Source organism: Lodderomyces elongisporus, chromosome 2, assembly GCF_030384665.1.
Source record: "Lodderomyces elongisporus chromosome 2, complete sequence".
In the NCBI taxonomy this organism is placed as follows: domain Eukaryota; kingdom Fungi; phylum Ascomycota; class Pichiomycetes; order Serinales; family Debaryomycetaceae; genus Lodderomyces; species Lodderomyces elongisporus.
This window is the reverse complement of record NC_083674.1, coordinates 1,186,815-1,208,431: the sequence shown is the minus strand read 5'-3', so window position 1 is coordinate 1,208,431 and position 21,617 is coordinate 1,186,815. Positions and strand designations below refer to the sequence as shown.

At 36.4% G+C, this 21,617-nt stretch overlaps 6 protein-coding genes across 6 annotated transcripts; 3 read left to right on the top strand and 3 right to left on the bottom strand. All coding sequences in view use genetic code 12, as the record gives it.

Annotated features, from left to right (window-relative positions):
• Nucleotides 1-552: 552 nt before the first annotated feature.
• Nucleotides 553-1,743, top strand: OLA1 (Obg-like ATPase; the record flags this gene model as incomplete). The annotated part of the gene is made up of 1 exon (XM_001526906.2): nucleotides 553-1,743. One exon carries the CDS (start codon nucleotides 553-555, stop codon nucleotides 1,741-1,743), a length of 1,191 nt encoding a protein of 396 aa, XP_001526956.1.
• A 1,100-nt stretch (nucleotides 1,744-2,843) lies between these two features.
• PVL30_001760 (uncharacterized protein) lies at nucleotides 2,844-5,153 on the top strand (the record flags this gene model as incomplete). Its single annotated transcript, XM_001526905.2, has 1 exon — nucleotides 2,844-5,153. One exon carries the CDS (start codon nucleotides 2,844-2,846, stop codon nucleotides 5,151-5,153), a length of 2,310 nt encoding a protein of 769 aa, XP_001526955.2.
• Nucleotides 5,154-5,418: 265 nt separating this feature from the next.
• PVL30_001759 (uncharacterized protein) lies at nucleotides 5,419-6,369 on the bottom strand (the record flags this gene model as incomplete). Its single annotated transcript, XM_001526904.2, has 1 exon — nucleotides 5,419-6,369. One exon carries the CDS (start codon nucleotides 6,367-6,369, stop codon nucleotides 5,419-5,421), a length of 951 nt encoding a protein of 316 aa, XP_001526954.2.
• A 1,773-nt stretch (nucleotides 6,370-8,142) lies between these two features.
• On the bottom strand, nucleotides 8,143-12,225 carry RPM2 (RNase P subunit; the record flags this gene model as incomplete). The annotated part of the gene is made up of 1 exon (XM_001526903.2): nucleotides 8,143-12,225. The coding sequence occupies one exon, from the start codon at nucleotides 12,223-12,225 to the stop codon at nucleotides 8,143-8,145; it is 4,083 nt and encodes a 1,360-aa protein (XP_001526953.2).
• A 1,792-nt stretch (nucleotides 12,226-14,017) lies between these two features.
• PVL30_001757 (uncharacterized protein) lies at nucleotides 14,018-16,186 on the bottom strand (the record flags this gene model as incomplete). The annotated part of the gene is made up of 1 exon (XM_001526902.2): nucleotides 14,018-16,186. One exon carries the CDS (start codon nucleotides 16,184-16,186, stop codon nucleotides 14,018-14,020), a length of 2,169 nt encoding a protein of 722 aa, XP_001526952.2.
• A 1,066-nt stretch (nucleotides 16,187-17,252) lies between these two features.
• On the top strand, nucleotides 17,253-21,452 carry CLU1 (Intracellular distribution of mitochondria; the record flags this gene model as incomplete). Its single annotated transcript, XM_001526901.2, has 1 exon — nucleotides 17,253-21,452. One exon carries the CDS (start codon nucleotides 17,253-17,255, stop codon nucleotides 21,450-21,452), a length of 4,200 nt encoding a protein of 1,399 aa, XP_001526951.2.
• Between the last annotated feature and the right edge of the window lie 165 nt (nucleotides 21,453-21,617).

Below are 21,617 nucleotides of genomic sequence, written 5' to 3'. Positions count from 1 at the left end.
ATTTGCGTATTTGTCTGTATTAGTAGAGGTAGTTGTATATATTTTGATAGCCAACCTCCAATCTTAATGTTCGTGTATGTGTGTGTGTGTCTGTGTCTGTGTGTATGACGATAAATAAGACAAGGTCTTCATAGTCGGAGTAAACCCTTTGAGATCTCAAAACTTGTACTTTTTTTCTGTTCGTGTGGTTTGGAAAAAAAAAAATTACAGAGAGAAAAGAGTGTCAAGGAGAAGAAGCTAAGTTCTCTCTCTTTTGTTTGTGTGTGTGTCTGTGTGTGTGTCTGTTCCTTTTTTTTTTGAGGGGGGGGAACTCCCGTAGGTGACGTCTTCTTGATTTTTTTCCGACATTGAAAATTTTAAGAATCTCCAAAGTGCGTAATTTTTCAAAACTTTTCAAGCATTGCTTTCTCTTTCTATAATTTTTCTTTTTGGTTTTAAAGATCTTTTCAATTTTTTTATTTTTTATTTTTACCTTTTTCATTTTATATATATATATATATATTTTGCAATTTTACATCAAGATATAAGCAATATTAAGAATAGAAATATAGAATGCCACCAAAGAAGAAAGGAGCTCAAGAAAAACCAATTCTTTTGGGAAGACCAGGAAATAATTTGAAGTCGGGTATTGTTGGTTTGGCCAATGTTGGTAAATCAACTTTTTTCCAAGCAATTACCAGATGTCCTTTGGGTAACCCAGCCAATTATCCATTCGCAACTATCGAACCAGAAGAAGCAAGAGTTATTGTTCCAAGTGAAAGATTTGATAAGTTATGTGAATTGTACAAACCAAAGAGCGAGGTTCCAGCTTTTTTGACTGTGTATGATATCGCAGGTTTGACTAAAGGTGCACACTCTGGTGAAGGTTTGGGTAACAATTTCTTGGCCAACATCAGAGCAGTGGACTCGATCTTCCAAATGACCAGAGCTTTTGACGATGCCGAAATTATTCACATCAACGATGAAGTTAACCCAGTGGCCGATTTGGACATTGTTAAGGATGAGTTGAGATTGAAAGATATTGAATTTGCAACCAAATACTTGGAAGGTATTGAAAAGATTACAAAAAGAGGTGGTCAGTCTTTGGAAGTGAAGCAAAAGAAGGAGGAAGCCGAGTTGGTAAAGAGAATTATTAAATTGTTGGAAGAGGGTAAAAGAGTCGCTAACCAGACTTGGACAGCAAAGGAGGTTGACGCTATCAACCAAATGCTTTTGTTAACAGCAAAGCCAGTCATTTACTTGATTAACTTGTCTGAAAAGGACTATATCAGAAAGAAGAACAAGCATCTTTTGAAAATCAAGGAGTGGGTTGATGAAAACTCACCAAATGACTTGATTGTCCCTGTTTCCGTTAGTTTCGAAGAAAAATTGGCAGGAATGGCTTCAGATGAAGAGAGAGAAGCTTACTGTAAAGAGGTTGGCGCACAATCAGCATTACCAAAGATCATTGTTGCCATGAGAAAAGAGTTGGACTTGATCTCGTTCTTCACTGGTGGTCCAGATGAAGTGAGAGAATGGACCATTAGAAAATGGTACACAGCTCCACAAGCCGCAGGAACTATCCACACTGATTTGGAGAGAACATTTATCCTTGCACAAGTTATGAAGTACGAAGACTTGGTTGAGTTGGGCGATGAAGCAAGCGTGAAGGCTGCTGGTAAATTGCAAATGAAAGGTAAAGATTACTTTGTCGAGGATGGTGATATTATATATGTAAAGGCTGCCGAAGGTAAAGCCCGTTAAGTAGCTGTTTAATATATGTAAATATTCAATCTTTTATCCTTCTCATCTGTTGTCAACTTTAAATCTATTAACTAAACTGCAGCTCGCAAGTCCATGCAAGTAATGGATATGTCTACTTTTTTTCTTTTTTTGAAATATCGATTTGATTCGTTTCGTTAAGTCTTTTCCTCCAAATTTGGAATATTAAGATATTGTCCTGGAGTTTTGATTCTACTTTGTTTTTTTGTTTTGTATTTTTTTTAGCTTGTGTGGTGAATTTTTTTGTGGTAAATATTTTTTATATTTTATTTTTTCTTTAATTTTCCAATGTAGATTCATGCAAGGTACATTATGGTGAAGAATATAGACACCAATTAGACAATTTATTCTATTGTCGTTAATTATACAGACCCTCAACGAACAAGAGGTATTCATTTTCGAGTTGGTATCCGTAAAGTTATTTGTTGGTTCCTCTTAACAGGAAATAATATGGACTAATATCTTTATATACAATCCCCTCATAACTAATCATTACTTATGTCGGGTAAAAGACTGAGAACACAAAAGATACAACAATATTAATAACAATAACAATAACAATAACAATAACAACTGCCACTGCTTTTACTACCACCACTACTACTACTACTACTACTACTAGCACCAGCACCATCACCTCCACCGACAAAAAAAATTGAAGAAGAAAAAGATCAAAGAGGGAATAGGGAAAGGAAGAGGAGTAAAAGAACAAGAATTAATAAAAAAAAAAAAGAAAAGAGAGAGAGAGAGAGAATCCAAAGTTGTCGGAATGTACGCACATGGTGCACTTGGCCATGTATCCAGACATATTTAGAACAAGGCTTTGCCAAACAAAAGCAAAAAAAAAAAAAAAAAAATTTAACGAATGCCAATAATAGCAAAATTAAATTCAACAAAAGTTAAAAAAAATTAAAAAAAATTAAAAAAAAATACAAAGAACAGGAGATACAGGGAACATTGAAGGATGCTCGACCATATATTAATACTGGACAATTCCCCTAGATTAATTTGTATCTTAACGTTTCAACTATTTCTTTGCTAGTTTGATTTAAAGAGATAGCTTACTTTATTTTTACAGGAGAATGCGACTGAAACGGCGGATTGCTGCCTTGGTGCTTTGTTTATTCTTCATCATTGGTTTGCTTTCTATTGATATCCCCGCAAATCTCAATAAATTACAAGTGCTTTTAAGTCCAGAAAAATTTGACCATGAAACATTTAGACTACAGAGTTTAAAAGTTAAAAACGAATTACATTACAGCCGGTACTTGTATGGTGGCTATGAGAATTTCACCAAAGCATTTCAGAATGATATTAGCAAGATCAAATCAGCTCCATTGCGCGAGAAATGCCAGATATATTTCAATCAATTCAATGAGAAACGACCGGATTGGAAGTTTACTGTTTACAACAATCCAGAGTACCGGTTTGACAAATCGTCAGATAAGATGAAATCGTTTGTCAAGGAGCGGATTTCGAGGTTGAGAGATGATTTTGCAAAGATCACCAAAAAAAGCCGGGACGAGTTCATACTTAGTCGAGAGAATGAGTTGCAAATATTGAAGGAATACAAGAAAAGTGTTAAAGTGTCAAAGGAAATTTTGCAAGAGATGGCTGATGTTATTACCACGTTTAGAATATATGGCAAGTGCTTTCTTGGTGAGCAACTAAACAGTGATGAAAATTTGCAACTGATGTATGACCAGTTGACGAAAAAGTTGTTTCCGTTTTTAACTGGAAAATTGCCAATTTTCAAACAAACTGGTGAGCCTGCACAAGAGGGCGGTAGTGTTACACACGACTGGCCCGTAGTTGACACACAGGGCAATATTGAATATGTATCAGATCTCAATGGCCAAAATATTATTGATTTCATATTTCGCAAGTCCAAAGGTAGAGGTATTGTTATTTCGGCAACTACTAGACATGCAAGAGATCTTATTCGCTTGATCAAACTACTTCGGGCCTTGAATAACAAGTTGCCGATTCAGATTATGTACAAAGGGGATATTACACGTAAAAATATTGAGCTTATTGAGATTGCCGCCACAGCTGATGTTGAAAGCATACTTGATCCCGAATTGACCTCTGAGCATCAGCTGTTTATGCCAGATCTTGAATTATTGAAACAGTACAAGGAGTTTGGTTCCGAGTTTCCTAAACAACAATTGGAATTTGTCAACATTGTTGGATGTATCAACAGATCCTACAAATACTCATTTCCGGGCTATTCTAACAAAATCTTAGCAATGTTGTTCTCAACTTTTGAAGAGATTATACTTTTAGACGCGGATACAGTACCCTTGGTAAACCCTGAGGAATTTTTCATTTCAGAAGAGTACCAAAAATCTGGAACATATTTTTTCCAGGACAGGTCGTTGCGTGACACAAATGATTTTATAGAGACTAATTTTTTTGCAACTTTGTTTCCCACTAATGAGCATTCTATAGATGCCTTTTTTGGCATTCCAAGGACCACAGAGAAAACTTTAAACAACAAGTACATGACCGGATGGAGACATTATCAAGAAGCTGGAGTAGTTGCGTTCAACAAGAGGCAGCATTTTATGGGACTATTAATGATGTGCCCATTATCGCTATGGACTGAACCGTGCCAATCGTCCATTTGGGGCGATAAAGAATTGTATTGGATTGGTTTATCGGCAGCAGGGGATGAAAACTACGAGTTCAACCCTGTGCAGGCAGCATCAGTAGGTGAGAAAACTGCTCATTCCGACCGAAAGTTTTATCCCAACTCTAAAAGCAACGAAGTTTGCTCAACCCATCCTGGGCATGTGAATAGGGATGGAAAGCTTCTTTGGATCAACTCTGGTTTTGGTTATTGCAAGAAAAATGGTTATTATCGAGATCGAACAAAGTACCCCTATACTGCATTCGAAACTTCTGAATTGGTTAATTTATTCAACAATCCGCTTCGAATTAAAGCTGCATTGGTTCCTCCGGACTTGCCTAAATATCGTGAGCCTGGAAACCCAATAGAAGACAACCCAGAAATTGAGTTTAAGCAGTCGTGGAAGAAAAGGAAGAAGGATGTCGATGAGATTAATGAAAACCTTGCAAAAGATACCGAGCGAACCGAGTTTATTCAAGATTGGGGCCCACAGAAAGGTTGGGTCAAGAGTTCTATTTGTTTTGGATACTACTATTGTGCTTACGATCAAGTCGCCAGCTATCGAGATGAAAACGAATTTGATCGCGGCAAAATCTACGAGTTTAATGAAGAAGAAACAAAGAAATTTGATTATTTAAGCAAAGTGTGGATCACCGGTGGTCTGAGAAATAAACCAAAACTGAAAGAGGAGGTTATGGCTTCAGCGGCAAAAGTAGAGGAAGCTAAAGGACAAATAAATCAGGAACAAGCTGCTGGTTAGCAATTAACCTGATGATTGACCGATTCTATATATTTGTGCATACAAATATTTATACATATACATATATAAATATATAGATAGATAAATCGATAGACGAATAAACTGTTATTGTTTTATATTTGTATATATACAAATTAATTTGAATCATCAGATTTACTTCTATCTCCAGAATTACAATAATTGTTTGTATTTTTTATACCATTTATTATACAATTTATTATTCATTCATTTATTTATTTTTATTTCACTTTTTTTTTTTCAAATTTTATTTATTTACGGTAAGTACTGCAGTGTGGGTACCCATGGGCTTAATTAAACGTGTTTTATTGTTGTCGGAAAAGCTGTTATCCTGTTGGTACGCTTCAATTAACTTTTCAACGTGTAGTTTAATCTTCTGTTTTACCTCATCACCTAGGTCGGTTATGTAACTTCTGGTCTCCCAGTATTTCCATACATTTTGCTTTTCTATTTCAAGATCATACATTGCAAATGAATCCAGAATCCCATTCTTGAAGTATGAATCATTTTTAAAAATCTGTCTCCACTTTCCATGCCTGTATTGTGGAACATTCACATCAAATCCATAAATGTATTGTGTAACTTCTTGGTTCCATTTCTGGTTTGCAAAGAATTGTTTAAACACATCTTGATTGTTACCTTTGAAATCCGTCGTGTTGAAGTAACGAGAACCTGCATCGTAGAATTTGCTTTCAGCAGCTTGTGAATCCTGTGAAGGGGAAGTATCATCAAAATTCCAAATCAAGCCCAATTTCCCGTTCGGTTTCAAGACTCTACTAATTTCTTTTAAGCTATCTGCATCAGCAAACCAATGGAACCCTTGCGCGATAATAACGGCATCTACGGAACTATCTTCAATGGGGATTGCATAACTTGAAGCTTGAACTGCTTTAATGTTTGGGAAATTCTTTTTAAATGATTCCAACATTCCCGTTGACGGTTCAATGATTGTCAAATTGTCGGCCCATCCGTTGGCAACGAGATTTTTAGTAAATTTCCCTGTGCCCGCGGCAATCTCAACAATCTTTTTTGAAGTGTCAAATATGTGATCTCCATCAACATCTTTGGTGGCAAGATTAAGCTCAACTAGCAATGGGTTAACAATCACTGGAGTGAACTCTGGCCGGTAAGTGTGATAATCGGAATGGTTTTGATCAAAAGAATTAACTGCAGTATGGTGTGCTTGTTTTTCAGTCATTGTTAATACTAAAACTGATCTGGAAAGTAGAAATTCAGTAAATGTAGAGTGGAGATCCTGAAGCGAATGAACAACAGATATGAAAAGAGTGGTCAAAAGTCCAAAAACAAACAAAAAGTAAAAGCTAAGGACATTTCAATTTATATAGATACATATGTATATTTGTGTTTACAGTTTTGAAAAGTCATTGAGTGATGATCGAGGGCTTAAAGATTGTGGTGACTGTTTGATTATGGTGCATTTGTGGCTCCCCAGTCTTCCCCCACTAACCTGTTTCCTACACCTCGCGCGCAAACTATTCCCCACCCCCTCCCCACTTTGCCCCAACATATTTTCTTTCTCGGATCCGATAAATGGACTATATACATTTCAACAATCCCAATGAGTATTTCATCAAAAGTTTTGGTTCTTAGTGAATTCAATGAAAGATTCCTTTTTACGTTGATTTGCCACTTTTATAGCCCTTTCTCTCTTTTTTTTTAAAAAACTTTTTTTTGTGATTTCCGATTAAGATGTATTTCGACATAAACTCTTTGTGAAACTCAAAATAAAATGATGAGAGGCGTGGGAATGGGGTGTTGAGGAAAGGAGAAAAGCACAGAATGGTGATTTTCTTCATGTGGTGATTTTTCGTTCAAGTTTGAGATAAAAAAAAAAAATTAGTAAAAAATGGTAATGATGCTACATTCAAGTTGCACTTTTTGAAGCTTGAGCCCAATCACTTTTTCAAACGCAACACTAATGATCCACAGAACCTTTTGCTGCTTAATGACGAAGAGGTTTGTAGATACATTTGGCCAAAAGACCTAAAACAACACTCCACTGAATTTATTCTTTTTTGTATAAACAATTGTTGCTTAGAGATAATAATCGCATTGAAACGAAAGTCTTATTACTCTAACAACTTAGGGGCTTTCTTTTCACCATATATTCTATCCTTGACAATGTCCTGAGGGATTAAAATATGAAAAAAATGAGAAAAGTAAAAAAATAAAAAATAAAAAAATTAAATGTGAAAAATGGCTTATGTCTCAGCCAACAAATTCCTAAACTGTTGTTTATCGAATCGAATAAATCTTTTAGTAAGACAATGGAAAGGGGGTGCTTTTGGCTGTAAACAATTGCTAGTATGCTTGATTAGCATGACTATATAGACCAATACACTATTTTATAAGCAAAATTTGTGGGAGTTTGATTGTGAAAAACGCAATACCCCGACTTTCGATTTGCAACAAAGCGGGTATGTACTGCGTTTAGACATTGAACATACTTGACTATGTGATACCCTCAATCTGACCCGAATTTTACATTCACGGCTCTGCCTCTGCTTTGGTCTATTATAAAACACAAATTAAAAACAACCTTTCGAAATTAAATTTGTTGTTAAAAGTAGTACGATTGGTTTATTCAAATTTATAAATGTGTTTTATATTTTTTAATTTTTCGGAAAACAAATACTTCGTTTTCACTTGCAATCAGATTTGCAACAATCATCATGTGTCGGAGCCAAAACCTTCCTTGTTAACAATAACTTGAACATTAACGCCAGCATTAAAATAAACTACATTTTGCTGTTACAACAGTTGAATACAAAAAAAATAATAATACTTGCAACCATTATAACCACTGTTCCGACTGATTGAGCTACGATTTTTCACAATTACTGAAATACACGATGATAAATCCATTAAGTTAATTAAAATCAAAATTAAAATTAAAAGAAAATGCATTAAAACTTCGTTAAAAAATAAATAAAAAAAAAACTCTAAAAAATTAAACCACATAATTACCCAATTCTCTACTGACTCTTTGTTTAGATTCCTGATCAAAAAGTCTAACCTCCAAGAAATAAAAATTAATTATATCGGCAACACGTCTCTCATTATTCTCGTTTGCTCTCCCACCAAATAATCTGGTTGCCAAAACATTCAACAACTCAGATTTTGTAAGTTTCAAAATTTGTACTATTTGAAGAAAATTCGTCAAGGGCAAGTTTGATATCTCCAAACACTTGTAAAACTTGACAAACTGCATAAGCTTGTTTAAAACAGAGGGACTTGTTGCATGATGCTTTGATTTCGCACTGATCAACATATCCAACATCAATGTTGTTAGTTGTATTGACTCTTGATGTGACAACTTTTCAATCATTTGTTTCATTGTCACCAAATCACCAGTGCTAAGTAATGTGCTGGCTAAATGATTCAATGACACGATAGATGCTCCTGCATTGTGTTTGTAACTATAACCTTTTTGTAACGATTGCAAAAAATTGACGTAGGACTTAATCTCAGTGAGTTCAACCAGTTGTACATCTGCAAGCAGAAAACGAGAAACAACTGTGCTGAGATCCACATTGTTATAAAGATCGTTTTTAATCATCCAAACGGCCACTCGTGCGTCATTGGGAGATTTTGAGTCCAAACCCAATTCCACCAACGTTTGCCCAAAATTTGCGGATTCGCTTTCCGCTTCAGCTTCAAGAATCAACAATTTAATCTCTTGACTCAATTCAAGCGGCAACTCTTTTGCTTCTGTGATTGAATTCAAATCATTCGTACTTTTTAAATATGCAAAGTATGCTTCTATCCACTTTGTATCAGGATTCCCACTTGATGCTAACTTGATATCAAGTTTCATCACTCTTGAGGTTCCAACACGTCTAAATGACTCAAATAGCAGTTTCAAAACATTGGACTCAAATATAGAGTTTTGATTTATGAAATTGAATATATGTTCATTTATTTCGCGGACATCAAAGGAAATGATTCTAGCAATCAAGTTGCACTTGTCATCCCGATTAAAGCTAGACTGCCAAATTCGGTCTAGAACCTGCAAACAATCCATTTTGGTTAATTCATTGGAAACAAAGTTTTGATTGAGAACAATACTCCATGTCGCGGCCAGAAATGTAGCTCCTTGACCAAAGTCGAAAGCAAATTGTTTTAAACCTTTTTTGTAATTCACATTCAACATTTCTGACAAATCAATATTGACATTTGTAGCTGATACAGCTTCTGTGTAATCGCTAATGCTATTATCCAAAATTAAATTTTCTGAATCGTCATGTATCAATTTCCAAGCTTGCTCAACATTTTGATCAACAACTCCCAAAGACTTGACTAATGCAGTAAAATGAGTACGCAAAACATTCTTGTACTCGCGTACTTCCGCTGTTAACTCAATGTAATGGTTTTCTGTGTCTTCAAACTGCGAAATTAACTTGGCTTCAAATTGGGCAATGGATTTTAAAATGTCTTGATCTGAACCGGTATAGCACGCCAACTGACGACCAATCACCACCAAGCCGTACAAATTATCCCGTTGCATGTCAAATTGCTCAATGGATTTTTTGACCAAGTTGGATCTCATAAAATTGACAATGTTGTAATTCGTCACACTAGCTGCAGCCATAGGACTGTTACACAACTCTGGAGGTACTGTTACCATCAAGTATGGAACAATTTCCGAGAGAAAGTCATTCAAATAAGGCGAACCTTCATAATGACAGGTCTGTGACTCCAACACTTGACAAAGCAAGCCAAAATAATGCTGGTTGAAATACTCTCCCTCTGCTTTGTTAAGAACAACCCCATTACTCAAGTAGCTAAGTAACATCTTGAGAACATGGTTGTGGCCTATCAAGTGATTTTTAAGTAAAATCTCCTTTATCAATTGAAAGACTCGATCATGATCACCTTTTTGCAATGAAAGTGCCAAAAGCTGGTCCCTACACGAAATATCGGTACTTCTCATTAAATCAAGCGATGAAGTGGACTGGAAATCTTTCCTAACTGCAACCTTATCATACAATTGCCACATTTGCTCAAATTGGTCTTCGCTGGTACTCAATTCAATAATGAACTTGTTGTAAAAAGAAATTGGTAGTTCAGGTAAGTATCCTACTGATGAGAATTTCTGCATAAGATTGTAAGCCTTCAATATACCAAATCTGAGCGCGTAAACTTCAAGAAAATCAGCAATTAGATTGCCAACCTCTGCCTTTTGTGGTCTATTTCTAAACTTTAAGGATTCTTTATAATCAATGAGTATATTATCGAGAAGTTGGCTTGCTGGATTGGTAAAATCATTCAACATTAAACACTTCATCATTGCTGAATACACTTGGAACACATCAATATGCTCGTTCTTGCAAATTTCGGCATATACTTTTTCAATTAACAAATAAGTATCCTCACTATTTGTGATTACATCAAATTGTTTAAAGTACTGAATCATTTGCAACGCGCATAGCTGAGAAGATGTATTTAATTTTTCCGGAGTTTGGAGAATCGGAACAAACATAACAAGAATGTCCTTACTAACCAACTCTGGATATAATTTCATCAATTTAGTTGCCTTGGGTAAAATCGGCTTCAAATCGATTTGACTGTGAACAGAGTGCAATATCTCAAAACAAATATGAGTGAACTCTTTAGCTTTCATACGGGCATCTGCTAATTGAGCAGAGTTTTTGAATGGCAAGTTATCACAGGCTAAACTGGCATCAAGTAAAGATGTAACAACTATAGTATAAGTTTCCAAAGATGGTTTTAAACCTGCCACACAAAGAAGATCTTGATATACAGTAAGCAAATTTGTGAGCTTGTTCTCAATAGCCGTGATTTCCAACTCTGAATCGAGCTTTCTATTGGCAATGGATCTCAAAACAATATTATACAAATCAACTTCGGGAAGTGTGAGTCCGTTCCTCTTTATTGATTGATATATCGGATATATGACATCAAGGTCTTGAGGAGAAGAATACTGTTCATAAGCATTTCGTAATAATCTAGTTTGCGTCGTTAAAAAGTGGTCGTTGAACTCATTATAATGGTCAGTTTCATCTGCATCGGACACTTTCTTTACATTACTTGTATCATTTGCATCATTATCATCGAGAATCTTGTTGTTAATCTTGCCTTCTTCATTCGTATCCTTTTGATCCACTGTAGCGCGAGGTGCACGAACTTGTTGCTTGTGATAAGTTGGTGCAGTTGTAAACGCACGTTTGGCTAGCCCAATTGCAAAAACATTGGCAGAAACAGAACCCGATAACAGAATGGGTCTAGTAATGGGTAAAGTGGAAATAAAGTCATTTGAGTTCGGCGTTGGCTTTGATTTTGATGTTGGTGTTGATGTTGGCGGTAATGGCGAAGTAGTAGAAGAGTGGAGCAAATATGATGTTGGTTTGAGGAATGCAGTGCAAGACAATCTTGAAATTAGATGTTTCAAATTGTCAATGTGAACTTGGGTATCGCGAAGAGCTCTAGATATGATAAATTTGGCAGTAAATCCAATCACGAATAACTTGAACAGAAGGAATTTTTTGTGGAAATTTCTTCGACTTCTAGAATGGTCTCTGCTGTATCTGTACCTATTTCGGTACCCCTGCTTATATTGATGATAGTGTGAGTGGTTTGAGTGGTTTGAGTGGTTGCTGTTGTATGCTTTCATAAACATACATTGTTTGAATTTGGTTCTATCACCTTCTTTAAATTGGGTTGCCAAGTATCGCCGGATGTAGCACTTGTACTCGAGCTGCCTCTCCCGCCTTTCGGATTCATGGTTGTACATAGAATAATAGAGGCCATAGTGACCATCGGCAATCCTCAAAAATGATCCAGAGTGTTCAGTTGACTGACGGTTATCCTGTGACCACCACCTGGTTCTACTTGCAAAATCATCGTTTGGTTGTAAAGCTTGATAATAGTAGCTTGTGTTTATATACGGATCTGACGAAGAAAAAAAGGGCTTCTTATACGAATGATGCCGTGAGTATCTAAGCCTTGTAGATGCTTCGGGTGGGGCCCTAGTTGAGAACTTGGCAAATCTAATCAATGAAGAGAACACCATCGTTCTTATTCGATCCTAGTTGTGCCAAAGTATGATGTGTGAATAATTTGGATAAATGTATTGCTTAATTTTCTGGTGAACTAACTGGTCGAAATGCACATATGAGGGGGAAGGGAGGGAGCGGGGTGATTCAGAATAAATAAATATTTATACTGATAAATCAAAAAAAAAAACAACAACAACAACAATATAGGCTTGTAAGTCTGTTGAGCTATTGTTGCAAATACTGTTGACTATCAAAATGTATAAGTGATTATACTAGGTCTTGTATTCTGTTGAAGATGAGTAGCTCCTATATTGTCAATAATGATTCAAATAATGAATAAAAAGAAACCAAAAAAAAAAAAGGAAAACAGAACCTTGTATGAACGAAGGAAAGAAAAAACTAGATTGAAAAAAAAAAGATTAAGCAAATGGAGAAACAAGATCTGAGATACAGCTAGATGGAATGAGTTTTTTTTTTCACCTTTTGCAAACTAACTGAATGCTGCTGACTTCCTATTGGCTAGTCCAATTATAATTTCTTGGAAAAGGGAGATAATCTTTGACAGTAACAGGGAAATTTGAAAAGAAGAAAAAAATATTGTTTAGTTGAAGTCGTGGTAGTAGAACTATGAATAGTAGTGGTGGATGTAAGTTGATGTAAAGTTCAAAAGGGATTGGTTCAGTTTTTGCAAAAACAAAATAAATAAATTAAAAAATGGAACAGAACAGAACAGAACAAGAAGGGTTGAAGGGTAGAAGAGGAAAAAAAAAATTATCAGACACTTTTTCTCTCCTTCGTCTCTTTTCTCTCTTTTATTTTTTTTAAAATTTTTTTTTATTTAGGAAAGGAAGGGTGAAAAAAGGATCTCTTGCCAAAAGCAGTACAGTACGGAGTTTGCCCTTTCCTAAATATCATCTCTAGGTTCATTGTAAAAAGCTTTCCTGTCATTTAGAATCAAGATTTAGCTTAGATGGTATTGTATTTTTTTTTTCACACGCTTACTTCACTTTTAATAGAGGTACTACGGCATACAAAGCAGGTGGATTAGGGACAAGTTATCACGGATAAAAGCTGTTATAATTCTTAGCGTTATACTTAGGGTCCATCAAAGACGGATCCGATGAAAATAATTAAAATGAGTCAAAGAATATATAAACGAAAAAAAAAAAAGAAACAATACTTTACTACATCCCAGAACACCTTTTCCCCATGCTACTTTCAATCAAAATTCATTAAGTCAGGTTATACCATTGAGTTCCTGTCAAATCGATTAAACAGTTTAATACAAAGATCGATATTCTTTGGTGTGATTTTACTGAAAATAGATGGTGGACCTAAAAGAAAAAAAAAATCGTAACATGTTTATTCTTTAACTCCGTAACTATATATATATATATATAATTTTTTTTTTGTCTTGTTAATCTTTTTCTCCGTTTTTGCCCTGCCTTTTTGTTTTTTCCTTCGTAATTTTTTCCGCCCCAGGTATGACCCTAATTTCTCCGCGTGTCGGGTATAGACTTTGAATTACAACGGTTCTAATTCGATGAACATTCCGTGCAGATTCTGCGCACGATCCATTTCCAAAATATCTCAGATCGCACCTGTAGTGAGCCGCTTCTTTGAAGGACAGAAATAAAACAAAAATAAAACAAAAATAAGAACAAAACAGAACAAACCAGAAAGTTTGTAAATAGAAAGGCAGACAGACAAGTATATAAATAAACCCAGCATTAAAATGTTCTAGAAAATGAAGTGGATATATAAATATATATATTAACTTACAAATTCTTGATTAAATATGCATATTTAAAATTCAACCATTGAAAGTTTGAGTGCAGCCTCGAGCTCCTCATCAATCTCTTCTTCCGATATATTTGCACTTGAACTTCCACTTGCACTTGCACTTGCACTTGCATTTGCACTTGCACTTGCACTTGCATTTGTGTCTACAGTTCCGTCTTCCAATTTGGAAATTTCCATTGCTAAACGTAAATCTTCTTCTTCCTGCTCCGTTAATCCAACGCCATACCCACCACCACCACCGTTACCACCACCATAACCACCACCATAACCACACTCATTGCTACTCATATTTTCACTAAGGACAAGACCCATTCTCAATTCATCCTCTTCACTCTCAAATTCAGTCCCGTTGTATTTGTCAAACATCTTTTCGGTTTCCTTTGCGGTATAAACTTGTCTCTGGAACTCATCATATCCGTCCTTGATCCTCTTCTTATTGGCATTTTTACCATGCAGACCAGTGTTTACCAATTTCGGTTTCTTGTTTCCGGATGCTGAGTTACTTCTGGAATTCGACGCAGATTCCAAATCTCCAAATTGGAAGTACTGTATCGTGTCCCCACAAACTATAACTCCATTAGAGTCCAAGGGATTTGGATTTAGTTTAACATAATTTGTCGTACGGAGTGAATTATGTAAATGTTCATACCGTTTGGGAAACTTGATGGAAGCTTCTTTTAGTAGCTTTCCGGTAAATACATCGTAGATATTGGTAAGTCCATTATATCCAGAGACAGCAAGTACTGACCCTGTAAGAGCAAATGAATTGATTGACATCAAATCAAAGCGAGATATCATACTGTTCAATCCTGCCATTACTCTTTTGTAATCAAAAGATGGAGATAACTGTAATTGGGGTACAATTGTCGAAGTCGAGTATTCACGCACATTCCAAATAATTATGCTATCATCTGACAACAAATTCGCATAAAGCAAACCATCGTGCCCAGCAATGTGGGTGTTCACATTCGTTAATCTGTTCTTGAGACAAGTCTGGAATTGCGATTTCACAACTTCCACTCCATCATTTAGCTTTAAAGTCCTACTACCCGAACCTTCAAATCCAAACACGGAAATCTTAGACTTGTATGAAAAAATAATGTTCTTCCCACCGAAATCAACATCCAATTCATTTTTCAGATTGAGCAATTGCTCCAAATGTAAAACATCTTCTCCAAAATCTAGGTAAACACGAATTTTGTTTAGCACCTTGAACGATTTAAAGTCCACAACATAAATATGCGACTCGGTGTTGGTAATAATAAACTTGTTAAAGTCAGACTTGATGTTAAGAATCGTACCATCCAATTGAATATCTCCTACTTTCTTGCCATGTATTGTCCAGGCTTGTAAAACTCCTTTATACGAGCCACTAATAATATCTGTTGAAGCGCCATATTTATCAACATGATCGTTAATTTCAACACACATAATGGGACTCTTTGAATGCTCATCAACTTCAAATTTAGTCAAACTAACTCGCTGCGTATAAGAAGTGCTACTCGCCATATTCCGCAACACCAAATCACCATTTATTTTTCCCATAATGACATAGTTCCAGTTCATCCCAAAACTTAAAGTGTCTACGGTAAATGCACCTGGTATAAAGCTTTGATTTCTTCCACTATTCAAGTTCCCTGAGCATATGTTGCCCAGCTTTTTATCGAAAATGCAAATCTTGTTCATCTTAAAATCGCACAATGTCTCATCGTTGAATCTGTGCTCATTATTGAGTATCTGATAAGTTTGATGTATAGCATGTCCTTTTCTCCAATTTCTCACAACTGCTAACCGTGCAAAATACTCATTCATCCAGTTGGTGCCATTCGTAACACTAGGGAAAGATGACATATTGGTATTGATTCCAAAACGGATTTGAAACAGTCTCATCCATGTATCCTTGTCATTGATCACATGGTTCCATTTCTTACATACTAGTTTGAGTCTATTGAGAAGCAACGGATCTAGTTGCGAGAAAATCTGTACTAATATCTCATCAGGTAAGGCGTTGATGCTAATGTTATTGCTTATGCTTTCAGTTTTGTTATGAATGATATCTTTATTCTTTTGAGAAATAGTACTTGATTGCGTTTGGCTCAAAAAGTTGCTGGTATCGGACTGGCTAATGGTGTTGCCTAGCCCATCCTTAGGCTCTTCAGTATGACTATTCATCGCTGTAAATTCGACATCTGCCACACCGCAATAGATGAATGTGGTTAGATAACAAGGAGTAGATAAACTGCCAAAAAAAAAAAGGTGTAGTTCTATATATGAACAAACTCTTTTTCCAACGGCAAACGACAAGGGAAAAGAAAAAAAAAATGGAAAAAGTAAAGATGAAGCGATATACAAATGCAAATGCAAATGCAAATGCAAAATCAACCGCGTGCGCTCTCTATTCCAGCCGCAGCAACAAGAATTGCTGAAAGAGCAAAAAAAAATATAAAAGTCAAAAAAACAAATGCCAAAAAAAAGAACAGAATGAACAAGAGAGAAAAGAAAATGGACAGTTTGCAACAGTAGACAATTGCCTAATAAATTTGCTTCAAAACCACAACTCAAAAGCATTTGCAGTGATATGTGATATGTTCTTGCATATCAATCTCTAATTTTGCAATTAGATTCGAGCTATTTATTTATTTATTCATTTTTCTTAGAAATAAAGAAAAAGAAAAAAAAAAATAAAACAATATTAATTCATCCTCCTTTATTACTGCCTACAAAGTATTCTACATATATAAACCTATACTCTATTACAGCATATACTGAACTGAAGTGTATCTTCCCCCTTTCCTCCAATATACTCTTATCTCAACTTCATAAACAAAACTTGTAAAGAGAAGAATATACTTTAGCAAGAGCTCATTATAACTATTTTCATTCAATATTTTGTTGTTTTTTTTTTTTTACTTCTGTTTTTCATTTTACAATCTCATTAGTTTTGAGTGGTTGCAAAAAGAAATAGCGACAGCCAAAAAAGAAAGAAAAGAAAAAAGAAAATTTTGGAACGAGTCTCGCATGGAGCTCGAGAGCTCGAGAGCTCAACTCCACAAGTTGGCGGGTGCCACTATGCAGAGAGGAAGAAAGAGAGAAAAAGTGAAAAAAAAAAAAGAGTGAAAAAAAAATTTTTTTTTTTTCAGACCCCAGACCAACACCCGGTATATAATTTTCAATTTAGTCTACAGCAATAACACTCTCCCATTAGACAGGAAACTGAAATAGAAGATTTTTATAAAAAATGTCAAATGGGGACGTAGTGGTCGATGCAGACCAACAACAAGCTCAAGCAGTTGTCGCACCTCAACAGCTTGAGTTGCAAATAAAGTTACCTTCATTCATTGATCAAAAAGGGGACTTGAAAATCCCTTCACACTATGAAGAAACTATTACTGACTTGAAACTGACTTTAACTGTTATTCCAAAGACAAGAAGTTTGACCAACTACCTGATTCTCATTCAAGGGGAACACGATGTTGAACAATTTGGCGAGATTGTTACATTTGGACAAATTATTGAAGAGTTGGCCTTGGGCGAACCTGAATGTTTGCAAATACAAATTCGCGAAAAGCCTTACAATTTGGCTGCTGTTTATGAGCAAATCATCAGATTAAGAGAAATTGTGGGCCTTCATTACGTTGACAAAGTCTCCCAAGAATTGGGGTCTTGTGGTGGCGTCACTAGATTCAATTCAATAAAACTTGACCCAGTTACTGCACGTGGTGAAGCAGAGAAATCGGACACAAACGAAGAAGAACAAGAACAAGGAAAAGGAAAAGGAAAAGTTGGAAAACCAAACGAAAAAGAATCTGGAGAAACCAAGGAGACGGATTCACAACCGGAACTTTCAAGAGAAGAACTTCTTCAACTCTCAGATCTTGTTAAAGAGATCGAGGAAAGTCCCGAGAGTATCAACTTCACACAAGCCACGAAGTTTGACAATATCAATGGCAAAGTGAAAATTCCTCTCAAGTCCTTTGCTGTATCACAATGGTCACCAGTCCCATCTTTCCAAAAGACCAAAGGAGACCTTCTTTACCTTACAGTCCAAACGTTGGAGAATGAGACATTCCACATCACATCCCACTTTACTGGGTTCTTTGTCAACAAATGCTCGGCCACTACATTTAACCCTGCTTTAAAGACAAATGAAAAGGGAAGATATCATAAACACTACTTGTTGTACGAATTATTGGCACAATTGTCACCATCCTTCACAAAGACAATTGAAGACAATGAAGTAAAATTATCCGAGTCAACTGAACACCCAGAAACCTATTTGTTGCCAAATAATTCGTTCTTGGCATTTCCATGGGTTGTCAATGCAAGTGACTTGAAGAATATCCCAGACTCATCTAGATCACAACTTATGTTGATAAGCAACGGTGTTGATGGCTCTGAGATCATTAAGGAATGGAACAACGATATTCAAGCAATGAAAGAGTTACCCAGCACAAATTTCCAAGAACGTCTCATGCGTGACAAGCTTATCCAAAAGACCCTTTTTGACTTTAGTAAAACCGCTACCGAGACCGCCATTAACATCATTAAAGGAAATATTGCGCCAATGAACCCGGGAGAAGAGCCTGACAAGCTCATTTACTTGAAAAACGGCGTGTTTTACTCGGCAGGCACATCAACAGTTGACGTTTTTGATAAGACAGGTGGCGAGGAAGCTTCGAGATACGTTTCGTCAAAAGATCTTGCTGCTATAAAGATTGTGAATAGACACGAACTCAAGGGTATTTCAACCTTGGTAACCTGTATCGTGGACTATATGGGAAAGCGTATTGTTTGTCAAGCACCAGTTCCTGGTATCTTGGATGCAGCACCGCCATCTGAGGAGGAAGATGATGCTGGAGCAGAACAGGAGAAAAAAGAAGAAGGAAAAGCGGAAGAAGACGAAGAGGAAGAAATAATGGAAAAAGTCTTGTACGGTTTGTCTTCTGATAGTCAAAAGATTCTTGAAGACAAATCTTTTGAAAAGCCATTGAAACTGTTGAGTGAGGTCTTCCACTTAAAACCACATGGTGTCAAGTTGTCTGAGCAAGTCAAATCCGAAGGAGACTTGGTTGTTTCTAAAGATACTAAAGGTTTGAAAGGTACTGATGGAAGAAAATATGCCATTGACTTGTATAGAACAACCCCACGTGATATCGAATTTATTGAGGCCCATTTCAAAGAAGGAGAGAATGATTCATATCCTCATGGTGAAGCTTTAATTAGACACGAAGCGGTTAATGAATGGTGGAAGCGTAAGGTGTCTGCTTTGTTTGCTGCTGAAACTGAGAAATTGGAAAAGGAGGGAAAGTTAGAAAAAGACGGCAGCAAAGGCACCAATAGTGAGGAAAAATCCCAAATTGCTTTACCAATTGACCAAGTTTCATTCAACCCAGACGCTTTTTCTTCCGATTTTGAATCCAAGGAAGACCGCGATGAAGTGAGAGAAATATCCAAGTTTATTAAAGAAAAATTGATTCCAGAATTCATTGAGGAGTGTCAACACCAATTGGCTCCATTTGATGGTCAACAATTGTCCGAGCAATTGCACAGATATGGTATTAATTTGAGATACTTGGGTTACATTGCAGAACAAGTTTTGGTAAAGAAGGCAGAGTATGAGGAGTCAGTCGAAAAGACAATCAAAGAGAATGAGGAGTTGGTGAAGGTAAGAGAAGCTGAAAAGGTTGAAAAAGACAGAAGGGAAGCAGAAGAGGCCGAAAAAGCCAAAGAGAGAGCTGCAGCCCAGCCAGAAAGCAGCTCAGATGACAAAAATCAAGAGACTATTGAAAATTCTGACGCCAAGTCCAAGGAGAATACTGAATCTGATGACAAGGATGCCGAAGAGCAACCCGTTTCAAAAGCTACTTATGAGTTAGTATTGGCTAACTACGACTCTCTCTATAGACTCGCTATTCAAGAAATGGTTGCACGTGCTTCAAAACATGTTTTGAGACAAATCATGAAAGAGACGCCATTGGAGCTTTCTGCAAAAGCCGTGGCTCATTTCCATAATTGTTTGTTGGGTGGCGAGATTAACACTTCTCCCGAAGCAGAGATTGATCCATTAGAAGCATCCTTCTTCTCCCAATCAGCAATCAGTTTTGCAAAGTTGACTCATAAAGATGTCGTTGCTCAAGTTGCCAAAGAAGTTGGTTCCAGGTTTAGATTCACACTTGAAGAGAATTGGATAGAAAAATTGGTTCACTTGCCTCAATTGTTTAGAGAGATTGCCCTCAAATTTGGTATTCAATGGAAATCATTTGATTACACTTTTACCAAACAAGAGTTTGAACACTCTCAAAGAGAACAGAAACAAGAAAGCGTGGTTGATAATGTCGAAAAGAAGCACTCTAAAAAGTCAAAGAAGAAATCGCCAGCTTTGCCTATTGAAAATAAGCCAACATCTTTCGCACGCTCGTCGATATTTATTGCTGATGATATCGTTGGTTTTGTCCCACTCGTTAAGGACTCTTCATATAAACCAACTTTGGTTGACGAGATTTTTGCCAATGCTAGGTCGCAGTTACTTTCTGGTGATAAAGACCTTGGTATGGCCATGCTTGCTGAATTAGTAACTATATATGAAGCGATTTATGGAAAGGTCAATTCGCAGACTGCAAAGTTCTACAGTCTTGTTGCTAAAGTATATCAAGAGCTGGGCTTTGACAAAGAGGCAGCTATTATGGGCCGTAAGGCTGTTGTGTTATCAGAAAGATCGTGCGGTTTTGACAACCATGATACTATTGCTGCGTACATGAACTCAGCTTATTTTGAGCTTGCTAACTCTCAAATCGCCAACTCCTTGAAGCTATACCTGAGAGCTATGCAACTTTGGACCTCCACTTATGGAAAAGACCACCCAGCGTTGGTTAATTTGTTGACCAACGTGGCTGACTCCTTGTACTATGCTAAGGACTATGAGAGTGCCTTGAAGTTGTTCAATGCGGCATTGGAGGCATGTTCGCATTTGAATGGACAAGCTTCAGAAATTGCGGGCCTTTTCCATTTCAAGATTGCCAATGTCCTTGTGTCCCAACAAAAAATTGAAAAGTCAAAGGATAGCTTTGTTGCCGCTAATGAAATATTCCAAAAATTATTGGGACCCGATGACTCGATGACTGATCAAACAAGCAAATACATTTCTAATGTTGCCATGTATATTGAGTACTTAAAGGCTAGACAAGCGCAAAGCAAGAAATCTCCACCTCCGACCCAAACAGTAGCTCCTAACGCTCGTGTCTCGGCTTCCCAAGCAAGTGCTAAAGTTGCAAATGGTAATGGAACTGGTTCCTCAAAAAGTAAGAAAGGGAAAAAAGATAAGAGTACCCCTCAGTCTGATCCTCAAATTGCTAACCAATCAGTTGAAGATATCTTGAAATTCATTGAGGGTAAGAGTAAGCCGAACGCCAAGAGCAAGTCGAAACATACAAAAGCTTAGTATATACAACATGTAAATAAAGAATAAAGAATAAATAAAGATAAAGAGGAGAAGATGCATCGACTACAAAGGAGTCAACACCACTGTTGATATGTGAGTTTCGGTACTTGAAATTGATATCCTATTGGACTCCACTTTTGAAAATCACATTCTTTCTTTTCCTCT